Below are 27,102 nucleotides of genomic sequence, written 5' to 3' on the forward strand. Positions count from 1 at the left end.
TCGTGTAATACAATTCATTTAGGCATAAAGGTTTAAAGCTTTAATTTGCAGTAAAGTTTTATGTTGGATACATTGGGAATGGATACCGTCTTGAGAGTTTTTAAGAAATCAATACTGTACGAAGTTGTAAGCAAAATGTTACAAATATGAATGAAATATACAACATTTGAGAGTAATTAACCCTTTACTGGGCACACCCAGTTAAAAAATAATGGAACAAATATTTATTTGCAGTTTGTACACCTTCTTGGCAATTATAACGACACATAATTGCATTGACATCTGTCATTTACACTGAGATAAAAGGCTTTTTTCCTGAAATAAAAAGATATGCTTGCCAATAAAAGTTTCATGAAAATGATCTTACATGTTATGAATGATTTCACTACTGCTTGCATTCAAAAATTATGCATGTGTGCTTGTGAAAATGGTATTTTGTAAACAGCAGTGATAACTATTTTGTCTGGAACCAAGGTGAATGCGAACAGTAACTTTCATTGATAGCATGACAGATCATTCAGGTTTACATAAACAAAAACAAAAGACCAGTTCACTTAGTATAATCCTATAAAATACTATGTATGAACAACACTTCGGCATATATAATTAATATAATATCACAGTGTATTTCATATTAACAGATGTATTGCTCTAGCAAAATATTTCTTATTTCATATATAAAAAAAAAACACTTGATACAAAAAACAGAAAGAGATCAAGAAACTGAAATGGAAAATATTGAAAGTAATATGCCTTCAACAATATACATTTAAAACACATATAGTGCATTAAATACAATAAAATACATAAAAGTAAAATAGTTTAAACATTCTTAGTGCGGATATTGTTCAGTGACACACTAGGTCCTTGTCTGGATACCAAAATGTCTGTCTCTGTAAAATAGAGTCTGAGTTTGTTGTGAGTTCCTCTTGTTTCTCTGAATAAATAGTTCTGCACATGAATCTGCTGTCGTGTCGTAGCAGCAGATCAGTTTGAATACTGGGTAACACAGACAGGTCAAGGATGATCAGTGCTTTGGTGGTCTCAGAATAGGTGTATTGAGCTGAGATCAGCTACCACAGGCTCATTCAAAGTCAACGTCTGGCAGAATCACTTTATCTGTTATGTCACGCAATGTCTTTCTACAAAGGAGGATTCTGCAGTGCTGAAGTAAAAAAGCAACTTTTCAACTCAAGGCTGATATCCGAGGTATGGATCATCTGAAAAAAAAAAGATGAAAACACAATTGGTCAGACCCATAGGTCAAACATAAGCTTACACTGTTTTTCACGGTGGTCATGCTGACATTTCTTCACCTGCAGCCGGGGGTCTTTGATAACATCCACTGTTGTCACATACACCAGGGGGTCCGATTTCACCTCGCTGACCTGAAGCTCCTGGAATGCCTGGAAGTCCTTCTTTACCATCCTCTCCTTTGGGACCTGGTTCCCCTGTTTTAGTTTCACCTGGAGGTCCTGGTGAAGTAGAAACAAATAGTGGTGCAAATAACACTTGACAAACCATTACAAAGCCATTATTTGGGTTTGTGCAGAAGCAAAAGTATGTAAAACAACAAGACCTATTTTCAGAAAAGCATCTGAAATTCAAAAGTTGGGGGTCAGTAAGATACACCACAGAATCTTGAAAAACATGTATCCCAGTTTCCACATATTAATGTGGAAATCTAACAGACCGAATGATAGTGTAAGTCTTAATATCTTAAGATAAATTTACCCTAGAGGCACAATTGTTTGTTTTAAAAACGTTTAGATATTTCTAGGAAAACAAGACAAAAACACTGCTTAATAAAAACAATTTGTTGCAGTGTTTTTGACACTTTTGGTACAGGAAACCTAAATATGATGATAAAAATGATGACAACCCCATTAAACAATTTTACTAACACAAATATATTTCAATACCTGCAAAACCCTTTATTCCCTGTGGTCCCAGCATATTTGGTCCTGGAGACCCCTTCTCACCCAGGATACCTCTGCGTCCTAGAAGTTAATCACAGAATTAAGCACTTGATTTAAATTCAAAATGTGACGACTATCAGATGTAGAGTTTGCCTAAGAAAGAAAATGTTGAGGCTTACCCTGCTCACCCGGGTACCCAAGTTTCCCAGACTCCCCTCTGCTTCCTTGTCGACCCTGAGGGCCTCTGGGTCCCGGTGACCCTCTTCCCCCTGGTATACCAGGCTCTCCTGGTGGCGCTACTGGTTCCTGGATGGGCACTGGCTTCCGATTCATCTCATTCAGAAAAGCATCCAACTTTAGCACTTCATCTAGAACACAATTTATTATTAACTCAAAATTAAAATGCGGTTACTCAGGCCAAGATTTCAATCAAAGCTGCTTTTTAAATTCTGCATTTACAGTGATTGAATTAAAAAAGATGTAATCAGTGTTCTACATACTGTGCACAAGCTTTTCACAGGCCTGTGTAACAAGCTGGTAGATCATGGTAAGAGACTGTGGCTCGCCCTAATAAAAAGAAGAATCAATAAAATGTAATCATCTGTTTTAAGGTTTGCAAATAGCAAACATGTCATTTTGTAACCTACCTTCTCTCCTCTCTCACCCTTACTTCCAGAAAGACCCTGTGAAAGAGAAAAAATAATGTGGTATTAAACATGAACCATTTTTATCCTTTTTTTTCCAATTACATCAAAAATCTTTTCTGGAGTTCTATCTTGGCTAGATTATGTGGATCAAGGACATAAAGAGTAATCAAGTTATCCTCACAGTGGGCCCAACAGAACCTAGTGGCCCTCTCTCTCCCGCTGGCCCTGGATGACCAGGCATACCCTGGAAACCCTACAAAAGTGTAAACATAGAGTGAATAGAGTGCAATAAAAGCATGCATTAGATACTCAATGAATGCATATAGGTAAGGCTGTTTTACTCTTGGTCCTGTGATTCCTGGGCTGCCAATGTTACCCTCCACTCCTCTGGTGCCCTGTGGGAAATGTATAGACAGAAAGATGAATGACAGACTAAACATTTCAAATGCATATAGGAAAATAACAGCCTTGAGCCAAACACAGAGACTTGCCTTAGGACCAGGGACGCCCTCTTCACCTTTCGGACCAGGAGGGCCTGGTAAACCCTGCGAACACAAAGTGAAGAAAGAGTGAGATATACCTGAAATCAGCATGAAAAACACTTCTAATATGATCAGCTATAACCGTGGCCTGAAAGCTCACCTGACTCCCAGGCCTTCCGATTTCTCCTTTTTCCCCTCTTGCTCCTGGTGGACCCTTATATAGACAGAGAGAGCTTTAATCAGTTCCAAATGCTCACATGCATTATTAGCTCTTCTCTGTGGAACAGGTGTAGACGTACCGCTTTGCCCATTACGGTTATTCCTCGTGGACCAGCAGATCCAAGAGTACCAAAGCCGCCTTCAGGGCCCGGTTTACCAGGTGGGCCCACCTCACCCTGAAGAGATGACGAAAAGGGTCAGAAACACATGAATGAGACATACTGTTTAAAAGAAATTGACACTTTTATTAAGCAAGAATGCATTAAATTGATTAACACTGACAAGAAAAGACATTTATGTTTATATTACAAAATATTTCTAGTTCAAATAAATGTTCTTTTGAATTTTCTAATCATCTAAGTGTCCACAAAAATATTAAGCAGCACAACTGTTTTAAACACTGAAAATTACACATAATCAGCATATTAGAATGATTTCTGAAGGATCATGTGACACTGAAGACTGGAGTAATGATGCTGAAAATTCAACTTTGCCATCACAGGAATAAATTAAATAGAAAAAAGTAAAATTTTGAATATTAAAAATAAATGCAGCCTTGGTGATCATGAGTGACTTCTTTCAAACATTTTACCCACCCAACACATTTTGAACGGTAGTGTATAATAGTGCAATATCAGTAATAAGAAAAATCTGGTGGTGTGGGTTGTAGGTTCAAACCCCACCAAGTCTGTATGCGAGTTGCCCTACCTTTTGGCCAAACTCTCCTTTTTCTCCCTTCTCCCCACGAGGGCCAGGTCTCCCCTGAAAACAGGCATATCATAACACTACTAATTATCATAACACTAATTATTCCAACCAAGTATTAAAATGATTACACAAGCTATCTAAAGTCAGTGTGGGTTTCAAAATGCAGCTTTGTAGTCTCACGGGTGGCCCGATGTCTCCAGGTGCTCCAGGGATGTCGGTGGTGCAGGTGCAAGCATAAGCAGGGGCTGGACAGCTCTCCTCGTCTCTCTAGAGAACACAGAGTGAAGCAACTTTAGGGCATCCTGCACTACATGAAGTAAGTCAGTGCCATCCATATTTAGATGTTAACTCAACCTAGATTGATTGTGTACCTGTGAGGGCAGATCACAGCAGCTGTCTTCTGATACCCAAGTAGTGTTGCACACGATCTCAAAGGACTGCAGCTGAAACTACAGAACAATACAATACACATGGCTTTAATATGTGTGTGTTATATTTGGGATCAGCAAGATGTTTAAAAAAAAAAAAAAAAAATACTTTTATTCAACAAGGATGCATTAAATTGAAATTTTTCTTTACAGTCTTTTGAACTTTCGGTTCATCAAAGAAATAATGAAAACATGAATAGCGGTTTCCAAAATATATTAAGCAGCACAATTGAAGGATCATGTGACACTATAGACTGGAGTGATGATGCTGAAAATTCAGCTTTGCCATCAAAGGAATAAATTACATTTTTAAATAGAAAACATTTATATTAAATTGTAATAATATTTCACAATATAAATAAAGTCTTTATTTTTTATCAAATAAATGCAGCCTTGGTGAGTTCTTTCAAAAACATAAAAAAAAATCTTACCGACCCCAAACTTTTGGACCGTAGTGTGTGTACTGTATATTTTTATATCATATTTGAATTTTAAGTGAACGGTATCTTTGTGGTCATGAAGTGAGACTCACAGCTGCAGATCCGCTGTGAGGTCCACGTGTCCTCACTAGTTTGCCCAGCATCTCAAAGCCATCAGTAGGCAAAGTTCCCAAGGGACGCGCGGGCCTCTCACCAACCCGCTGGCAGTCTACAGACAGTGATACGCTCACCTGACTGACTGACAAATGGATCTGCCAATCAAATCAGATAAAGAGAGAAAAAGAATCAGTGACAGCTTTAGTCTTGTATCTCTTTTCTTCTCTTACTAAAATACTCTTCTCCAAGTCCCGCCTTAAACCATTTCTGACCAATTCTACCTAGCAACATTTTTCAGACAAGTGTTTGCTCTTTTTTTAAGAAGGACGAGTGTGTTTGGACAGTTTTTACACACAATTTTGGCGAAATCCTTTAAAAAAAACAGTAAAGGTGGGAATCTTATAATAAGGATATAAGCGGAATTTTTTCTCCAAAACTTTCAAATAAAGCTTTTCTCTTTTTTGTTAACAAGCATTTGACTCCATTCTGATTTCAAGTTATTGTTTAAAGGTGCGGTAAGTGATTTCTGTGAAAAGCTGTTGAAAGTGGATAGGACAGAGCACCAAAACATTCATATAGCGTACACACTCATGAGGGGGGAGGGGCCTGTGTTACATAGTGTTAGTGTTTCTGAATTTGGGGACGGAGCTATAAAGATAGGGGTGTGATCCTCTTGGGCATGGCCGTGTTTGTTTTGGTGATTTCAAATATCTAAAAAAACAGTTTCTCATAAATCGCTTAATGCACCTTTAATTTAAAACAACATATTTAAAGTAAAATGGCACAGAACAATGCTTTGAAATGCAACAATGCACACGAACAAAAAATAACGAATCATTGTTAGAAACCAGTGGGGTAAAGCTTGTCTGACTGAGCATCAGAAACCAGTAACTTTCGCACAAACCTTATGAAAACTGCCGTAGAAAACCGAGTGGACTTGTGGCTGGTCAAAGGTCAGTTCCTGTATCTCTCCTCTGTAGTCCAGACTGAAATACAGCAGAAGCTTCTTCTCAGCTAAATAACAGAACAGAGAAGAAGGATCTAATGAATTTGACTTGGGATTTAAAAATTCAATAGTCTGGCTTTTGAATTCAAATTTAATTCATTCTTGAATTGATCTACAAAATGTCTAGGCGCTTACGGTCCAGCACTACCCCCATCTTGGGCTGGAAGTCATTGTCCGTGAGCTGCCAGAGGGCGAAGGGTTCCCGGGGTGAATCCTGCAAGAGCCTAAAGGCTATGCTGATGGTGTGTTCTGGAGAAAATCCAGCCGGGTGGATAAAGCTGAGATAGACACGCAGGGTGTGAGATGGTGTAACTGGGCTGTTTAATGATATGTGTGCGTGTGTTTCTTACCCTGTGCTCTGGGTCAGCTGTACGTCTCTATAGAGGGTGTAACTGGGCAAGGTGCTGAAGATGAAAGGTTCAGCTGCCACACCCTCAATAGTAGAGTGAGCTCTCGGAGTTAGACCAAATGCTTCCATCATGTTGAAACCTAGAACACACACACACACACATACACATACACATACACATACACATACACATACACACACACACACACACACACACACACACACACACACACACACAAACACACACAAACACACACAAACACACACAAACACACACACACACACACACACACACACACACACACACACACACACACACACACACACACACACACACACACACACACACACACACACACACACACACACACACACACACACACACACACACACACACACACACACACACACAAATTCAGAGAGTTTATGAACATAAGGATGGAGTTTCATGTAAAAACAATGAAAATTTCCAGCTAATTTTATTTATTTGTCAAATTTATATTAAGTAATGTTCAAAAATACTTTATTTTAAAATAAATATTAAATGCAAAAATTACATTAAAATATTAAAAGTATTTAGTTTTTTTTAAACAAAATATTATATTAATCTATTAAATGAAATAAGTTATATTAAAATAAGAAATTAAAAAAAATATTGCACTTAAAATATTGGCCTGACTGGGCAAACAGGCAAACCTTACTGTTGAGCCCTTTATTAGCATAATGTTGCTCTCTGAGAAAGGCAGAAGGCTATAATCTTGGTTGTTGAGATTTAAAAGTTAAGGTCATTAATTTGATTCTCAGGATATGCATGAATTGATCATATGTACACCTACAATTCAATTCAAGCAGTATGCAAAAAAATGAATATACCTTTAATCACATGATTTCTGACTGTCATCTCAGGACACACTGAGAAAGAAAGAAAGAAAGAAAGAAAGAAAGAAAGAAAGAAAGAAAGAAAGAAAGAAAGAAAGAAAGAAAGAAAGAAAGAAAGAAAGAGAGCATGTTATGTTTAAAGAAAGCTGCGTTTTTACCAAAAGCAGCATAAAGGCCTGTTCACACCAAAAGCGAAGCGGAAAAGCAAAGCGAATTGTACATTTGCATTCAGTAAGTTTCCATAGTTGGATTAATAAAAAATTATACACACACTAAAGAAAATAGCTTTGTTCTGATGTCAAATTAATTGGTTTAATATGAATAGATCAAAAAGGTATGCATTGTTTCTATTCAAAATCTTCTTCGCACTGAATATTCATGAACAGATTTGTGTTTAGTATAAATTACCCTTAACTCTTACCTTCTCTTTGTATGGGATGCAGACGAGGAGGAACCTGAATTCTCACAGGAGCAGTTGCTTTATGAGAGAATTACATGATATTACCATTGAGCAAAAAATAACATCAGTTCTTTTTTTGGGCTGAAATATGTGTCAAACAGGATTCTGACCTGTGGGGTGAAGGATGGTAACAGCAGCGCCCTCTACTGTTCCCAGACGGGAGTGCACACTGATGCGGTACACCGTTTCAGACTGCAGCTCAGAGAAACAGTGACTGCTGCTAGTAGCATCTACTATCTCCTCCTTAGTCTGTTTATCTGAGCACAAACGTACAGAGTGAGAAATAAATGACACAAAACAAACGGCCTGTTCTGCAACTTTTCCAGTTCATGATGCATTATGATGGTTCATTTCAGAGCTGGTACCTCTGAGGGCCTGGACGACTATGCGATAACCACTGACTGCTGGTACGGGCCTCCAGGACACACATATACTGGAGTGGTCAGACCGCACCACGCTCACGCTGCTCACCCGCAGGCTGGCTGGTTGTGCGGAGAAACACATAGGAGATTAAGTACAAAACACTGTCTGGCAGTGCAGTGTGAACTGCAAAGTATATACTTGGTCAGTACACTAGATACTGTATTGACGTGTGTGTGTGTGTGTGTGTGTGTGTGTGTGTGTGTCTCACTGGTTTTCCCCTGGGCTGAGGCACTGCCGCCCTCTCTGCTGCGGTACTCCGCAGTCACCAGCACACTGTAACGAGTGTCAGGCTGTAGATTCTGCAGCAGGACGCGCCTAGAGCTGCCTGGCAATGACACCTATTAAAAATAACCATGATGACAACATTACGCCACACCATATTTATAACACAACAAACAAATTGAGAAATAGTGAGAAGTTCCAGGGTTGTTAATATTATTTTTAATTGAGTTTTTTTTTACATTTATTTTTTAAATAAATGTATCATTTGGTTGATTATACTTATTCATTATTTGTTTCTATTTTTATTTGTATTTGTCCTTTTAATGACTGTTCAGTTTAGTCTTATCAATGCTAACTGAACAGTCTTCTATTTTTTTATTTTTTTATTTTAGGCCTGCAAGTTAGTTAAAGATACACTATGTATTTTTTTCGCCGCTAGGGGTCGCTAACCTCTTACAATAACAAAGGCGTAGTTTGATGACGCAAAATTTCCAGCGGAATTATGGAACTTGTCGTCAAGCCGATGGATCTAATAATGTTTATGGATGAGTGAATACATTTGATGTTTTTATCATGACAGTGATATGAAGCAGTAATGAGAGACAGATATCAGTGCCACACGCGAGTCCTGCGGATATAAAGGAATAAGGACATTTCATTCTACCGAACTACCCGTAAGTGCTGAATTACTACTCAAACAGGTCAGTTTATTAGACGAATTAAACTTGTGAGGTAACGCAGCGCTGTTTCACTTGCTCTTTTAAACTGCATTTGAGTGTGTTGAAAGTTATAATGTTATTCTATGTGTTAGTTTGTTGGCTATATGAGACTAGCAGTAAGCTAGATCAACATTAGAATGACATACAGATTTCATAATATATGGTGTCAAAAACTAAAATTAATTTGAGGTCATTATTTTATTCATTTGAGAGTCACTAAATTGTTGTAGTTTAGTTTAAGTTTTTTTTTTTTTTGTATTTCACTTATAAAATTTTTATTTAGTTGTTGAGAACTAGATCTTTACATTGTCTGAAGAAAATATGACTGGTGTTTGGCTATTCAGAAGTCATAGTTGTCAGGCCATTGCTATGCAGTTGCTCTATGCAGTTGCTCAGGCAATGTAAGTGGTTTTAAGTGCCTTTAGTAAATGGTTGCAACAGTGTTCTGAGTGGTTGCTATAAAATCCCCCCACAAATCTCTATAACATCAGGTCCCTCAATATGGAATCTATAGAGCATGTCGATGGAGAGAGAAGGGAATTCAACTACACATAGGCAATACAAAATAAAATGTTTCACTCTTCTAAAAGCACTCACTGTGTTCTCCCTCGTATCCCCATTGATGGGAGTGTATGACACACGGTACTGAAGCACATGGGCGTTGGGGTGGACCCAGGTGACCAGCATACTGACTGCTGTCTCCTCTGAGATGGATAGACTGCTCGGACCACCTCCAGACACTAAAACAGCACACAAAAAAATTCAACAAAGTTATTTATGTATTGTAGTCAAAGTTTTTTGTGTTTATATATACTTACAGGTGCTGTATCGTATGGCCACAGCCTCACTCTGAGCCCCATCGGCATATAATGCAGAGAGTGAAATCTGATATTCCTTATCTTCCTCAACCTCTTCCAAGATTGCCCCCTCACTCTCTCCATCTACTGTCAGCTGGAATATACCCATGAATTACCATCTATTACCAAATTACTCAAAGCTATTTCAATCAGTATCGACAGCACACACATAACACTGAAGTGCTAGAGTTGGAGCGAACCTGCCTGAGGTCTCCTCCACTGAGGGAGATCCATTTGATGAGATAAGAGACCACATCATCCGCCGCGGCTTCCCATCTCACTGTTATATCACTGCCGGAGAAGTTAGTGACTCTCAGATCTGAGGGAGCCGGGACCCTCACTGAAATATCAAAGAGCATTTACGGTAAGCAACAATCTTCCAAACTATAGTCAAAAAATGAAACTTGTCAAAAAACGTGTGTAACTTACAGGTAGTGACATTGGCTGTGACAGGAGTGGACAGGCCCTTTTCATAGAGTGACTGGACTGATACCAGATACCTGGAGAGGGAAGACAGATTCTGCAGCAACACTGTGTTCACACCTTTAGCCTCCACCTGAGAAACAGAGAAAATGAGTGCATACTGTACACTACAGCTCAAAAGTTTTAGGTTTGATACATTAAAACGTTTTTGAAATAAGTCTTTTATGCTCAACAAGGCTGCATTTATTTAATCAAAAATACAGTCAAATCAGTTATATTGTGAAATGTTATTACAATTTAAAATAACGGTTTTCTATTTTAAGTCATTTATTCCTGTGATGGAATTTTCAGCATCATTACTCCAGTCTTCAGTCACATGATCCTTTAGAAATCTTTCTAATATGCTGATCTTGTGCTCAAGAAACATTTATTGTCGATTTTGTGGAAACTGACATGGAAATCTTTTGTAAATATGAAAGTCTTTACTCTCACTTTTAACCACTTGAATGCATCCTTGCTGAATAATAAAAAAAGAAAAAAAATTATTGGGAAAAAAAATCTTACTGACAACAAACTATTAAACAGTAGTTTAGTCTTTGTTACTAAAACATGACAAGAAATAAAGACTTTTGGCACATAAGAACCTCATCAAAAACCTAACAAGAGAGTAGACTTTAGGGATCTGCTTACCTGCTTGACATCACTGCCGTGATTGGTGCTGTAGATGATGCGGTGGGCAGGAACATCGACAGCTCCAGGGACCCATGTGACCTTCAGAGTGCTATGACTGACCATGGGAAATTGCAAACTGAGAGGAGAAGGCAATGGGACTGAAAAAAACAGACAGACGAGAGAAAGAACAGAGGGAATGAGCAAAAGACAGAGGAAGAGGTCTGCATTCCCATGGGATTCCTGCAGGACTTAATTCAATTTGGTGCAGCAAGGGACGAAACTTCCGAGTTGGAGGTCGGAATCAGTTCTCAGTTTCCTGTACTGGTGGGAATTCCCATTTGATCATTTTTTGCGAATTGTTTATTTCAACAAATTGTTTCAAAATGATTCAGCGATTATTTTACGTCAATCACCAAAGGCTTCAACAAAGGTCCTTTTTACAAAAGACCGTTCAGCATTTGTGTCCAGAGCAAAAACAGTTGCTGTAGGAATCTTACCACCAAATAATGTTTTACAGTTTCCATTTCCAAGTTTCATTTTTTGTTTACCTTTGAGAAACAAAGAGGTTAATGTAGTCAACTGGCTGTTAATACAAGCAGCCATCTGAACATTCAGGCAGTCGACCGTGAGGGGCCGCTGCCATCTTTACTTTCGTTTTTGTATTCGGTTATTTATTAAAGTCTTCTGACTATGTTCGCCGGTTCACACCTCCTTCTTCTCATAACAACGAACTTTGCTACAAAGATGTCATAATATATGGTGTTAAAAACTAACATTAATTTGTTTATAAATAGGTTTAGTTTAAGATTTTTTTTTTTTCAATTATATTTTTTATTTGTATTTCACTTATCATAATTTTTTCATTTAATTGTTGAGAACTAGATCTTTACATTGTCTGAAGAAAATATGACTGGTGTTTGGCTATTCAGAAGTCATAGTTGTCAGGCCATTGCTATGCAGTTGCTCTATGCAGTTGCTCAGGCAATGTAAGTGGTTTTAAGTGCCTTTAGTAAATGGTTGCTACAGTGTTCTGAGTGGTTGCTATAAAATCCCCCCACAAATCTCTATACCATCAGGTCCCTCAATATGGAATCTATAGTGCATGTTGATGGAGAGAGAAGGCAATTCAACTACACATAGGCAATACAAAATAAAATGTTTCACTCTTCTAAAAGCACTCACTGTGTTCTCCTTCTGAGTTGGAGTTTTCTGTGTTTTCTGATCTTTATTATTTTCCTTAATAACAGAAATGAAGACTATGTGCAGGTTTTCTCTTTTTCCTTCTCTTGTGACATTATTAAAGGGATAGTTCACCCAAAGATGTCATCATTTACTCATACTTATGTAATGTCAAGCCTGTATGAGTTTTATTCCTTTGTAGAACACAAATAAGATATTTAGAAAAATGTTGGTAACCAAACAGTTTCCATTGACTTTCATTGTATGGATAAAGAGCGACCACTTTATGGAGGATGATCAGATATTTCTTTTAATCGTATTATCATCTTGCGTTTACTTCGCTCAAATAGCGCTGGCAGCCAGGCAACAGAGAAGTGACCAATCCTGAGTGGCAATGTCACAACACAAACTCTACCAGCACGGTTAGCCAATCGTGCTGGTAAAATCCGGGCCGAGAACAGTTTGTAATCGTGCCATACCGAACCAAGCTCATACAGTATGGAAATATAACTGGAACTGGTCCTTTACAGTACTTTAGAACCGTTTGGTTTAAGAAAGTTCCACAAAAGAAAAGTAAGTCATACAGGTTTGGATTGACATGATGGTGTAATTTAGCATTTTATAAAAAGATCTGTCACACATAGGAAAACACCATATTTGTGACACCCTAGAAAAAAAAAAATTGCGGGAAGCGGATAAAAGTGTATGTAATCAGGAAAATCAGTTGTGCACAGACCTCATTTCTACGTAAATGCTGATAATTTATCGATATTTACTTGTGGTTCCGATGGCTGTGATTGGGTCACTAGGGTCCTCATCATACAAAGCATAAAGTGTGACTGAGTAATCTGTGGATGGCATCAGATCCACCAACTCCACATCCGTCTGAGCAGGTCCAAACTTCACCTGGCACAAAAAACAAGAGCACAGGAAAGGCATCAAACCAATGTAACATAATTAGAAACACTGAGCCACATGGTGAGACATCACAGGATTACAGACTCACACCTCTTTGGCATCATCAGGCTCTCCATCATTAAGGGCTGAGTATAAGGCCATGTACTGTGTGGCTCCTGCGGCTGGTTGCCAGCGCACTCGCAGACTGCTGGGGGAGGAGGCGGTGACCTCCAGAGCTTCAGGTATCGCCAATGGTACTTTAAAAAGGAAAGCATTTCATTAAACTAGCAGCATAAAAATATGAGCGAAAGGTTTCAGAAAAAACAGCATGAATTTTCAGAACGACTTTAATGTACTTGAGCTGCATGAACTCCACAAGTTTGTGAGGAACCTGATGATCATGTTCTCCAGAATGATTTGAGATGATCCAGAGAAGCTTCAGTGGAAGAAAGCATATCTAACCGGATGTTCAAAAACGTACCTGATCAATGTCACAAATGTGCTTATTTAATCAGTGACCTAGATATAGAGCAGAATCTGAAATCATAACATTTCTTTCTTTCAATTTCCTCCCTATTTCCAAGTTTTAAATATCAGATTTTCAATGTGGTCTTGGAACAGCATATATAAGGAAATGTTATGAATGAGCATTTTCAATGCTGAAACTCACACGTGGTGAAGGTGCCTCTGAGAGCAGAGCCCACATTCTTCTCATATACGGGGAAGATGGACAGGTGGTACTGCGTCTGTGAGGACAGTCCTGTCAGCAGTGCAGTGGAGTCCGTTCCATTCACCACCACCTGAGATCAATCAACAACATGACTACCATGCATGCATGAAGTGAGTTTTCTGAATGCAATTATAACTACAGCAGAGACGATGTCCTGTAGGTGGCGCCAACAAACCAACCTTTCCTCAATTCCTAGTGCTCCAATGACAAAATAAACACTGCCATCTGATACAAGAAATTATAGCTTTTCACATATTTACAGGAAAACAGCCTCAAGTGTGTATCAATGGATGGTAGATGCCAACTCTTAGTCTAACGTACGCAGACATTTTAGCGCTGAACACTTGGCTCACCTCTTTCAGACTCTGTCCTTCAGCTGTGTGATACACGACTCTGTACTGTTGGGGACCTCTGCTGGGGGCCGCCCAACGCAGGCGCACCTCTCGCGAGCCTAGTCCTACATACTGCAGATCAGATGGGCTGGGATAGGACAGAATTGGGTCCTCAGTGGGTCGCTCCATTCCTTTTTACAAAGATACATGACGTTTCATTTAAGTACATAGAAGAAATTTGTAGGATCAATATAATGAAAACAGATGTGTGTGTGATTGACCTACTCTTCGCTTTTATACGGTCTTCAATCTTGCCACAGAGGATGCGTGCTAGTCTTCCCACCAGTTTACTGAGCAGAGGAAAATCATTCACGTTATATACGTTCAACTCCAGTGGTTCAGATGCCACCTGCCTCAACTCTGCCTCGTCTGCATTTTTCACACCTGGACATGAGTGGGAAAGAAATAAAAAAACATAAATATGTATATATATACATAACTACAACAAAGGTCATTTTAAATATGTAATAGCATATATATACACTACCATTCACAAGTTTGCGGAAAGTATTTTTTTTAAAAATATGCTTTTATTCAGCAAAGATGCATTAAATTGATCAAAACAAAAGTGACAGTAAAGACATTTGTGATGTATCAACATTGATAATAGTAAAAAATGTTTCTTGAGCAGAAAATCAGCATATTAGAATCATTTCTGAAGGATCATGTGACACTGAAGATTGGATTATATATCACAATATCACTTTTTTACTGCATTTTTAATAAAATAAATGCAGTCTTGAGACGTTTAAAAAAAAAAACATCACAATCTTACCAACCACCAACTTTTGAACGGTAGTGTATTCATTAGTAAACAGTGTTCATCTTCATAGCCTCTCTGAAATTCATTACACTCCATGTGCCATTTGCTAAGAGAGGCTCTCACCTATAGCAATGATCTCCACGCCGGCATTCTTCAGCCTATTGGCTGCAGCAATGGCATCATCCTGAGATTTCCCATCAGTCAACAGCAGCAGGAATTGTGGGGTGTTGGGTCGTGCCCCTACCTCCTCCTTTAGATTGTTCTCAAGAGCGTGGATTAAAGCCTGACCTTAGGTACAGACATGATGTTAAAAATAGACAGGGAAGTAGTTCACATTTGCAGACAAATTCAAGTATTGGTTTCATAAAAGAATCCTATCATCACTGCTGGATTACACTGTTGGATCTGTGCAGTAAAGCAGATTAAGATTATTAGACAAAAAGCAATAATCGACAAGATGCTGTGCATTTCAGTGACTTTACAATGGGCAAGAGGGGTTCTTTGGAATGATGTAACCCTCTATACCACAGGAAAAATAATTGCTTATAAATGGTGAAAATGACAATATGATAAAAGACATAAATGTTCAATAGATATTAAAGTGCCCCTATTATGTTTTTTCAAATACTCCCTTTCATACAGTGTGTAATATAGCTGTTTGTGAATGTAAACTTTCTGCAAAGATAAATAAAGTTATTGTCTCCAAAAAGAAAGAATCAACCCTGAACTGCCTTTACGAGTCGTTTGGGTTTCGAATCCTATTGCTTTGAGGTTTTACATTACTAGAAGATACATTTCCATAGCGCCCGCCTATGTTGAACGTTGTCCACCTGCAAACAACTTGACCCGCCCTCAAACGTCAGTTTCACGCGGGATTCTCAAAACTCTTGCTTTTGAAAGATGGGTCAGTGCCCAGTTTATTGGACCAGCTTGCTCCTCAGAATCACAACCTGTAAGTATGAATAATTATTGATGTATATATTTTCTACCCGGTGTTCAAAATACTTAGTTTTGTGTTTTATATTATGTAAGTTTCTGTATTGAAAGTACTGACCACCACTAGCTGTGGGCGACTATTACCTAAAACTGTGTCTATTAATGCAGATTGTCTGTCGTTCTTACTACTTTGAGTAAAAAAAGCGTTTGTTACATCAGTAATTCACGTTGGTGCTGGGCGAACATATGCACCGTTATTGATACAGGGTTTGATACAGGTACGTTGATGGACATACTCTTGTTATTGCTGATGGTGAAGAATTACAGTTGAAACATCTCATAATGTACCTCAAACTGAGTAGCGTATCACTGAGAAACATATAGTATATTTAGACCTATAAATTACAGACAAATGTTCATGGGTTTTTATGGTTGACAAGTATAATAATACATTACTATAGAATGTGCATTCACAGGGGTGCATTTAAGTCTAAACTTTTCTTTTTATAATATTTATTAATATCAGGTTGGTAAGGAATATAAAGGGTAAAATATCTAGTTACCAGTGAAAGTGTTTCCTCCCTTGTATCTGAAGTTCCTGATGGCCTCCAAAAGCGGTTCTCTAGAGGTGAAGTTATTAAGATGCCACTCTGTGCGTGGATCTCCACTGTACTGAGATAATGCTGAAACAACAACAAACTAATACGTTTAAACAGTAATGATGTATTATATTGATCAAAGGTGACAGTAAAGACATTTTTCTTGACCAGCAAATCAGCATATTATAATGATTTCTAAAGGGTCATGTGACTGAAGACAGGAGTAATGATGCTGAAAACTCAGCTTTGCATCACAGGAATAAATTACAATTTAAAATATATTTAAATAGAAAATGTATTTCTATTTATAGAAATGTATTATAACAGTTATTTTAAATTGTAATATTTCACAAATATGACTGCTCTTACTGTATTTTTGATCAAATAAATGCAGACTTGTTGAGCATAAGAGACGTTATCAAAAACATTAAAAAATCTTACTTTTTTAACACTAGTGTATACACTTTAAAGTTGTAATGTTACTTCTAAAATGCACAGCTGCTGACACCACAATGTATATATCAATGAAAAAGCATTTCACCTATCTGCACGCCTTGTGGGCCGATGTTAAAGGGGACAGCCAGGCCCTCCAGGAAGTCACGCACTTTTCTGAAGTTTGTACGGCCGATGCTCCAGGATCCGTCCACCAGAAGGACCAGATCTGCCTGAACGCCAGCACTGCATTCAAACGGCTTTCGTGTGGAAACAGCTTAAGACACATTGGGGAAGATTCAAACTCTGCTGTTTTAATAAGGCAACATAAACATAAAAGAGTGTGAGAATGTCTTTTAATGTCTGTTGGCCCGTGCATGTTTGCAGTTATATTTTGCTGTGAGGGGTTTTCATGAGTCTTTTCACACCTGCAAACATTAAGCAATCTTCTCTGCTCCTATATCAAGCACTTTGTGAAGTGATTTTGCAAGATATTTTTTTTTTGTCAATACATATACAGTATGTGTGTGTTCCTCCACAGTGCATTCCTATCTATGCGTGTGTTTTTTACAGATGGGAGGAAGGAGGGAACAAATTTCAGTCCTGAGGGCACACGAGGGGCCTTGAAAACAACCTACAGAGTCATTAACTCCGGTTTGTCCCTAATTCTGTTATTAGCCCTCACTATACAGACACAGGAAACATCAACACAGCTCATTAACTCTGTTAAACACTGACCATAACATGTTCCTGTATCACGGGAGACTCTTTGAGTCACTGTGCATTTGACATTTATATTTGCATATGTATGAGGTCAATAACATTGTACATGATCTTTTTAATAGCTGTTTCTCCATCTGGTTGATTTAAATCATCTGAAATGTGAGTGCTATTACCTGTGACAGGTTGGGTTGGGGTGGTTTTTCTCGGTTTGTTGGTGTTGGTAACCTCTTCTCTCACCGACTTCCCTCCATTATCTTCTTGATAATTTTTATCCTCAGCCTTGGATCGATTCTTGTCTTTTTTTTTCTTTTCTTTAGGGCTTCTGTCAACTTCTGGCTCCGGCTCAGGTACAGCAGGAGGCTCTATAGTAGCAGAAATACATTACGAGTGAAAGATAACTAGCTAAATAAAAATGTTAAATGTACTGCAGCTAAATAAAGCAATATTGTCTCAGATTGATCCAAAATTCACAATAACTGTGAATCTGAGTTTTAATGACCTTAAAAGTGGGTGAATTTGACAATGACAATCAACACATTTGTACATATAATTGTGGTTATAAATGGTTAAATAGATGCAAGACTAATCACAATGAAGTATACAATAAATGCAAGAAGACCATATGCAAGTCAGTATACAATTACTACAATGACAATATCACAGTTGGAGAATTTTAAACTTTAATCCTAAATGTATTTTAAGTAAAGTTTACACACACAAAAAAAACAGTTATATAATATCAAAAGCTTAAATTATCTGCAAACCAAAATTTGAATGTATGTTAAGTGGTTTCAGAAGAATATTTGAGGATTGTTTGAGGAATATCAAAATACAGAGTATAGCTACTAGTGATGGTGTCTGTATTCCCACACCCCGCACAGGTGGACGGAATCCCCTTCTTGTCCTGTCCTGTCCCATTAAGGCACCATTGATTACAGGTGTTTGTGGGGTGAATGGACTCTTATTAATAGGTTAGTGAAGGAGTTGGCGCCAGTTCAACTATCTGTAGCCCCGCCAGTAAAAAACGCATAATGACAGAGAGGCCGTGGGACAAAAGGTCGGCACAGTGTTCCTTGGCTTTGTACACCTGGTTGGGCAGAAGCATGTTTGGTTTGTCTAAGAAATTTTCATCATTTTAGTAACACCATTTCACACATCTGGAGCTTAGAGTGAAAACTGAAAAACCAGGCATACACTGATATTTCACACTGAAAATGCAATTTTTTTATGTCAAGTACTTCAATTATTATTAACAGTCTCAATGTAAATATATTGGAAAGAAAATATTTATGATAATGTGCATAATTAGGCCTAGAACACAATATTAAGAAATATACACTACAGTTTTAATGTTTGAGGTATGCTCACTGAGGCTGCATTTATTTGATCAAAAATACAGTAAAAACAGTAATGTTGTGAAATATTATTACAATTTAAAATAACTTCTCATTTAATATATTTTAAGATGTCATTTATTCCTGTGATGGCAAAGCTGAATTTTCAGCATCATTACTCCAGACTTCAGTGTCACATGATCCTTCAGAAATCATTCTAATATGGCGATTTTGCTGCTCATTTCTTACTATTATCAATGCTGAAACAGTTGTGATTGACAAACACATATATGGTTAACTCCTGAGTAACTGGCAGACAATGTTTGCGGGTCCTCTACCTGTAGTCGTTGGTTCTCGGTAGAGCACAGTGGGAAGGGCCGCTAGAGCCTCCGTCACGTCATCCACCTCTCCAGAGCCAGAGCCAATGGAGGGAATTTTCTTCTTCTGCTCTCTGTTCCCGCTGCGGATCAACTCTTCCTCACGCAACCCATCGACTGTGAGGAAATGAGGAACAGGGAAAGTGAAGATGACTGGGAGGAGGATATGAAAATAAACAGATAAAGCATGTGTATATGTAATGTGAAATGTCAAATTAATGATAAAATGTTTTGCTTATTTATTGGAAACTATTAGGCATATCAGATTATATAAAACAAGTAAACCGTGTTTAAGCACTGTTTTGTTAACACCAACACTTTTTTGATATATAAGCAGATCCACATGGAAAAACTGAGTGGATGCTTTGGCTTTTATGAGGGAACAATAGAATAATCCCCCTTAGACAAGCAAGCATGACCCTCTATCCAAACCTGTCCAGACCTGCACGCTCGACATAGTAACCTACTCTCCCAACCTCTCATCCCAACATTTCACAGATGTTTGGCATAGTCTGCATCTTTTGACAATGACAACACCAAGCTATTATGAAATAAAGTCCAGTCTACATTCTTATTTTAGCACAATTTCAAATGCAAAGCCAGGTTCTTTACTAAGGCATTTCATCATCTGATATCAGGTTTCTATCAGGGTGGTCGTTTCGGTGGAATATTACTGTTTAAAAGGGAATTCCAAAAGTGTTTTGTGCCTGTAAAGACACAAGAGTCAGTCCCAGCCTGTAATCCAGCAGGAATCCACCATTTGACAGTGTCAATTACAGACAGTTCCCTGAACACTGTCTGTGTGTGTGTGTAGTTTGTGATGTGTTAAAACAAGGAAGGATTTCTGTACTTTGTGTCTGTGTTGACAGCTTCTGACCGCTGGGAACTATGACATAAAGATTTCTGCTTCTCACAGAAAGTTCCCCTACCTCCAACAACAATTGGATGGGGAACCTTTAATGCTGATATTACACTTTGAGGTGTACTCTACCCTTTTTGATACAGACATGAATGATTCCTCAAATCATGTGGCTTGATGTACAGAGATTTATAATTAGTTTCCTAAAGTAATCACACTTATTACTTTAGCCTGGCAGATTATAAAATGGGTGAAAAACCCCAATAGAAGTTACAGGAACCACATAGCAAAGTTCTGTCATCCTCCACTCTTACTGGTAAAACGTCGTTTGGCAACGAGTTTCTCCTGTGTCCCATTGAGCACCAGGACTTGTAGGAGGTATTCCTGTCTGGAGTCCAGGCCCGCTACCGTGGCCCGGCCGCGTGTAGTCGTCAGCATCAGCTCTGGCTGTTGAACCTCTGGAAAAGAAAAAGATTTAGATTTAAAGCTCATTTCAGTCAGATCTTAACAGTTGGAGCAGCGTGTGTCGGTGAAGATTATTTTGTAAATGCACAATGTAATGCAGAGTGGCTGATATCAAAGTACATGGTTATTAAAATACAGTTCACTTTGGATCCCACATCAAACCTGCTGTTCACTATTGGTCAGACTCAGAGGGTGGAAAATGGCCATAAAAAAAGCACACAACACAGACAGTTTTTGGCAAAAAATAAATAAATTACTGTTCTTGAAAAACATTACTTCATTTAATCGGGATGTCATGATGTCTCATTTCAGAAAAGTAACCATTATAAAACTGAATGTTATTCCTCATGAGGTGTAAATTACTGTCATTTCGTTTTTAATTTGGAATGTAATGGCTGCTTTTCTGAATAGAGGCAGGCTAAATGACGTATGTTGCTGACAAATGTGACCTCTGGAGGGAGCGGACTTCGAAATGAGACACAGCATGGGGTTTTAATTTCAAGGTATGGGGGGGTAATTATGAATTATAAAAATAGTTATAAAAAAATTGGCATTATGCTTATTGCACAGAAGATAACTAAATTTTGAGAGTTTATTACGAAACATGATTGCCTATTTGTCTGTCTCTGCCTGGAGCACTCTGGGGCATGTGTGCTGTTTGTTTTGCTGTGTGAACTTTCTCGAGACTGCAACAGACCTGTCTGGACTCACCTAACTGAGCACAAGGGCGGAACAGTAGATAAGAGAGACAAAGATAAAGACAGAGAGAGAGAGAGGAAGAGAAGGGGTTTCACAGACATACAGAGTGGTAAAAAACAAGATGAAATGTCAGACAGAGGTGATATGAGCAAAGGCTATGACTATCCTCATTCCATCATCTCTCAAAAATCCTGCTTTCCCATTCCTCACCTGTTCTGAATGCTTACTCATTGAGGTAAGAATGTACTAAAACGTTCACTTTTTTTGTTTAAATTCATGTGCCCTCATAATCTTTCATCAAAATAGAAACAATGATCCAATCAATTCCAGATGGACAAAAAAAAATCTTGTTCGAGAAGCTGTTTTACTTGTTTACAAGGCACAATAGGGATTCGCAACTTCCATTTCATGACGACTTTAAAAATAAGTATCATAATTTGATTTATTTACTGACAAGTTTGTTTCAAAAGTGTCAAAATGCTGCTGGTGAATGAAATAAAACTGAGTGCTTCAGTGGAATCCAGTTTCTGTTATGTGTAGCGGCTAAAATGTGGGTGTTTCCTCAGAGCAGCGGAGGATTTAATGTGCCCTGGAGCCAGCAGGTATGGCTGATATACGCTTCACTGTTGTTCAATCAGTGTGCACCTTTTTGAGACATTATGAATGCACATTGCATACACTGCTGTTCAAAAGCTTATGATAAGGGGGTTTTTTTGGAGAGAGAGAGAAAAATGTATACTTTTATTCAGCAAGGGTGCATTAAAATGTTTTTTAAAAAATGACAGTAAAGAATTACATTGTTAAAAAAATATATTTCAAATAAATGCTGTTTTTTAAAAGTTCTTATTCACCAAAGAATTTAGAAACAAATGTAGACATATTTTAAGCAGCACTAATGTTTTCAATATTGGTAATATGAAATTTGACACTAAAGACTGGAATAATGGCAGTTGAAAATTCAGCTTTGCCTTCACAGTAATGAATTGCATTTTTAAATATTCTCAAATAGAAAACATTTATTTTAAATTGTAATAAAATTTCACAACATTCCTGTTTTCTCTGTTTTGTATTGATTAAATAAATACAGCCTCGGTGAACATAAGAAACTTCTTTAAATAACATTAAAAATCTTACTGACCCCAAACTTTTGAACGGGAGTGCACCTATGTTATTGCATGCAGTTTTTGTCCACAGCAACAACAAAAAAAGCACTTCAAATGTAAAAAATGCCATCAAGTCAAAAATTTGACAGTGTGAAAAAGTAACAAAAAGGTAAATTAACATGGTAGCCTACTTTTAGTAAGAAGTAATGATGTAATCTTAATAATTTACCAATAACTTAAGCGGTCTCACCTGTGATGGGCCGCACACGGACCTTGTAACCCTGCACTGGCCCTTCCGCCTCCTTCCATTTCATCTGCAGCCGATCTTCAGACAGGACAGTCAGCTTCAGCCGGGCTGGAAATGCATTCAAAGACTTTACAAAACAAGCTTTGTGGAAATGCAACTTCACAACACATTATAAGAAACAGATCTATACGACTGATAGACATTTGATATGTCTGATAAGTTTGTGTCCTCTATGTAGAAGTCAGATGAGGGACAAAAACAAGCATGTAACTCCTAGAGAGAATCATGGGAAAAGAGGCCTGTATGTGGGACTAAGATATGTACGTCTTGAAAGATCAAAGCCTTCCTCTAAAAGCTTCTCAATGGCTTTTTTTCACCCCTCTAATATTTGAACGGGAAGTTTTTTTTTATTCATTCCTCCTTTTCCTTCATCACTGTTCTCTTGCTCAACTCTGCCCTTGTCTTCAGCTTATCTGCATAATTTCCACATGCCAGCTTGTCACAATCCCCTCTTTCATGTTTCCTGCTCCGTCTTCCCCTCTCCCCAGCTGTCCGCGAGCACTCAAAGCAGGCCCTGTAATGCCCCGCAGGGTAACAGGGGGTTGAGGACCACAGGAAATCTGCTTTTCGGTGGGGTTGAAGGTCAGCCTAAAGGGGATGCATGCATGTAACGTCATAGCCCAGATGAGTTTTACAATGGGTATGACCCCAAAAACATGAAGATCTTTGTCCCCTCTTACTGTAGTGTCTTTAAGCTCCGGATTATGTCGGAGGAATAAAATCAGGGAAATGGTGAATGTTACATGCACTGAACAAATTATTTTTTAAGTAATTAGGCTAATATATAAAAAATATGCTTCATATATAAGGTGACATCTAAATTAACAGGTTTAATCCAGGTAAAAATTTATTTATTTACTATTATTATTACAAAATGAGGGAATGTTGAATTCCTAGGTTTCATACACTGTAAAAACCAGGTTTCATTTGAAAGCCAAACTATTTTGTTTATTGTTATTATTATAAAATGAGGGGAATGGTCAAATAATATGCTTCATGCAACAAGACTAATAATATGCTTCATGTGGTATATTTTTAAAACTTTAATTAAACCTGCTAATTTAGATATTTTATTTATTATTATTAGATATTATATTTATTAATGCTGGCTTTCATGCACTGTAAAAAAAATGTTTTATCAGGTATAAAAATTATGCTCCATGTGGTAAAATCTAAATTAACAGGGTTACTTTAAATAAAATTATTAATTCATTCATTTCTAATGAATGGTGAAATGCTTGGCATTATGCATTAGAAAAATATATATTATGAGGTATAAAAAATATGCTTCATGAGGAAACGTCTAAATTTAAAGGCTTAATTCAAGTAAAATATTTTATTTATTATCATTATGATTAAATATGACAATCAACTGCATTAGATAACACAAATAAACATCAGTTTTAAGGGTCAAATCTGGTAGAAATAGCTCCTTAAGGTAACAAGATGTTTACAGTGGCAACAAATGCTCTGCATTAACTGGCAGTGGATCAGAGGCAAAAGGAAGGTTTCTGGCTACACAGCAGCACCACCAACCCAGAAGTCAACAAATGTGCGGCCAAATGCTAAGACAAAAACAGTGTGGAAAACACACGCACAGCATGTATCCTCTAGGGAAGACAGAGATAACAAGAGGCCTAGGAAGGACATAAATTAGGCTATTCCAAGCATTTTAAGGCAAATTTCTTTCCCAAATGTAGCAACGTCCACCAAGAGCTATGTGAAGTTGTCTAAGGATTCCACAATGTTGCACAAGGGCCTCAGGCAGGAGTTCTGCATTCTAGACTATTCTATTCTGGTGTGCTGCTAACCAAAAATTTCCTTTCCTTGGGGAAAGTTACAATTTAGACAGAGTTGAATCAGTATTATTTGATTTTGGCTAAAAGTGTCTTTAGTGTCTAAATATGTCTTTCTGAGGGTTTTCATTGTTTTGTGGGGTTACACAACACACTTTGTGGGTTGTAAATTCGGTCCCATTAGATAGACTTTTAGGAATGCAGTTGACATTTCACAAACAAAACAAGAGATGTGTGTTTTCTGGCAATATTTCAGATACTATCATAATTAATAAAACATTTGACAATGCCTTAACTAAAAATAGTTTATTTCTTTAAGGCAAATATGATATAGTATTACTGCTATATATTAGTGTTATAATACCACTATTACCACAATTATGAGGAGATATAATTAATATGATATGATATTTTCTTTTTTATATCTGAATAAACGGTTAAGAATATAACTAACATGTAAGAAACATTAACATTATAAAATTATACACTTGACCTTTGAATGAATGAAAAAGCAAAGTATTCCTGTCCCACAAAAAGAGCTATATGTGGATTGCTATTTTGTGGGCATGAATGCTACAGTGCTACTTGACCCTTTATTTCATTTTAAAGTGTGCAGGCCTTGCATTTTGGTAAGAGGATATCTAATTATGGAAGCACCAGGCACCAGCAATTATCCATGGCTCTTAAATTCTGAACATTTCCAAGGATGCAGAGACGTGTGTAAAAATACAGGAACAATACAGAAATTGCAGAATTTTAAGTGTTAGGTACTTACAATAGATTATATTTAATTTACCATTATCTGCTGTTTTTCATTTTTACGTGTGCATGACAATTTCCCCAATATTTACATTTAGATGACCTTTCCGTGCTTTACTTTTCATATATTTAGACAAAATATTATTAAGCCATTGATAGTACATCAGCCATTTTTCTATTATCAGTCACATGCAAAATAATTCCCAACATCACCCAGTATTGTAATATTGTGTATACAGGTAAAAGGCAAAATACAACCTTGGGTATGAACTTCAAAAACCAGCATAAGGAGAACCGTCACCAGGGTGAGTGTCGTTCGCACTGGGAGGACGAGAAGAGATATGTGGGCCGTCATGATTGTGCTGGCATCAATTAAAGACCTGTGGGGAAATAGTTATGAGCAATGCGAAAAATGAGTGTAACTTTCATTCACTTTAAATAAACATCAAAGCGAGGTGATCATAATAACATAAACAGCAGTTATGGACGTTGCTGATGTTCTCTGATGAAGCTGCATACAGAGACTAGCCTATTCCAAACCCTTTAATGTAACACATCTTTAAATATACCCTCCTAAACAATAAGTAGGATGAGAAAGAGAGACTGAAAGAGATGGGACATTTACAAAAAAGGCTGCACCAGAAGTGGTCATTACAGGCCCATTGAAGACAATTACAAGACAAGGGAGGGAAAGCTGAACACCTGTTATATATTTATAATTATAACCAGACATGTAAAGCATGTATTCAGCAAGTGAACCGACTCATTAAAATCCCACCTGTCCACATAAAAAATGTAAAAAAATAAAAATGGAGAGAACAGCAATCTTTTCAGTAGTGCTGGCCTGATTCACACAAATATTATGTGTGAGAAGTGCAATTATTTGGCACTTATTTTAATTGGTCTCCTTCCCTTCCCGTGCTTTGGGCCATAATAAGACGGCATTTACATGCATTGGCTTGTTGTACTGAATACAATAGAAACAGATGATATGGACAACTTTAAAGCTTCGAATCGTCGAATCTGTTGTGATACCACACCTAAAGTGAGCTGTCGAAAGCTATTACCGCTACATAAGAGCATTTTGAAACCTAGAACTGAAGCAGCCCGCATGAACTGCGCATAGGTGGTCTACTGTCTTTCTGATTAACTCAAACATCACATGACTTAAAGGCTAACTGCTCAACTCAGTTAGATACCTGAACCTGAACCACTAGAAGCAATTACAGCAAGTCAAAGCAAATTCAACTTTTAATTTTAAAACGTCAAAGCATTTGGAAACACAGACTCTGATAAGGGTCTATTGGAAATAAAGTAGTTTACCTGAAGCTGAAGCGTGTACCTGACGCATTCCACACAGGTATGGGATGTTAACACATTGAGTCCCGGTCACTCACTTCCCATTCGCTCCCGTTTATGTCTCTACTTCGGTTGGGTTAGTTAGGTGTGAAATCTGATACGGGTGCAGTGCCCTCCTCTAGTAATGTAGAGGCGGGGAATATCCATATACTCAGGGTGGTAGGCCTATATCAGCTGTTCTTCTGCAAAGCTCGAGAGAGAGAGAGAGAGAGAGAGAGAGAGAGAGAGAGAGAGAGAGAGAGAGAGAGAGAGAGAGAGAGAGAGAGAGAGAGAGAGAGAGAGGTGCTGTCGAAGTAGACAACTCAGTTTGTTTGTATATTTCTTTTTAATGATTTTACAGAATGAGAGAGAGAGAGATGTTATGCTGTCGAAGTAGACAACTCAGTTTGTTTTGAGACACAGGGCCTAGACTTCTTTTGTATTTTTCTTTTTAATGATTTTACA

General features: G+C 37.7%; 1 protein-coding gene across 2 annotated transcripts; it reads right to left on the reverse strand.

Annotated features, from left to right (window-relative positions):
- Window positions 1-19: 19 nt before the first annotated feature.
- On the reverse strand, window positions 20-26,844 carry slc35h1 (solute carrier family 35 member H1). 2 transcript variants are annotated; one of them, XM_079589030.1, is made up of 43 exons: window positions 26,623-26,723; window positions 25,558-25,679; window positions 23,136-23,332; window positions 22,688-22,792; window positions 20,485-20,628; window positions 19,273-19,428; window positions 17,774-17,962; window positions 16,987-17,154; window positions 16,410-16,529; window positions 15,034-15,198; window positions 14,373-14,531; window positions 14,109-14,278; window positions 13,696-13,825; window positions 13,137-13,282; window positions 12,905-13,034; window positions 10,968-11,107; window positions 10,284-10,410; window positions 10,055-10,194; window positions 9,816-9,948; window positions 9,595-9,737; window positions 8,265-8,394; window positions 7,999-8,115; window positions 7,744-7,890; window positions 7,595-7,651; window positions 7,168-7,206; window positions 6,296-6,434; window positions 6,081-6,223; window positions 5,844-5,953; window positions 4,936-5,094; window positions 4,347-4,424; window positions 4,156-4,242; window positions 3,976-4,029; window positions 3,348-3,443; window positions 3,209-3,262; window positions 3,058-3,111; window positions 2,908-2,961; window positions 2,748-2,819; window positions 2,567-2,602; window positions 2,420-2,486; window positions 2,099-2,287; window positions 1,923-2,000; window positions 1,317-1,475; window positions 20-1,220 (listed from the first exon to the last, which is right to left on the reverse strand). In XM_079589030.1, exons 4-43 carry the CDS (start codon window positions 22,749-22,751, stop codon window positions 1,192-1,194), a joined length of 4,572 nt encoding a protein of 1,523 aa, XP_079445156.1. In that variant the 5' UTR covers window positions 22,752-22,792; window positions 23,136-23,332; window positions 25,558-25,679; window positions 26,623-26,723; the 3' UTR covers window positions 20-1,191. The 2 variants fall into 2 exon arrangements, with proteins under 2 accessions (XP_079445156.1, XP_079445155.1); XM_079589029.1 differs by lacking the exon at window positions 23,136-23,332 and having other exon boundaries at window positions 26,623-26,844.
- Window positions 26,845-27,102: the final 258 nt, after the last annotated feature.

This window comes from Phoxinus phoxinus (genome assembly GCF_949152265.1).
Source record: "Phoxinus phoxinus genome assembly, chromosome: 18".
Taxonomy (NCBI): Eukaryota; Metazoa; Chordata; class Actinopteri; order Cypriniformes; family Leuciscidae; genus Phoxinus; species Phoxinus phoxinus.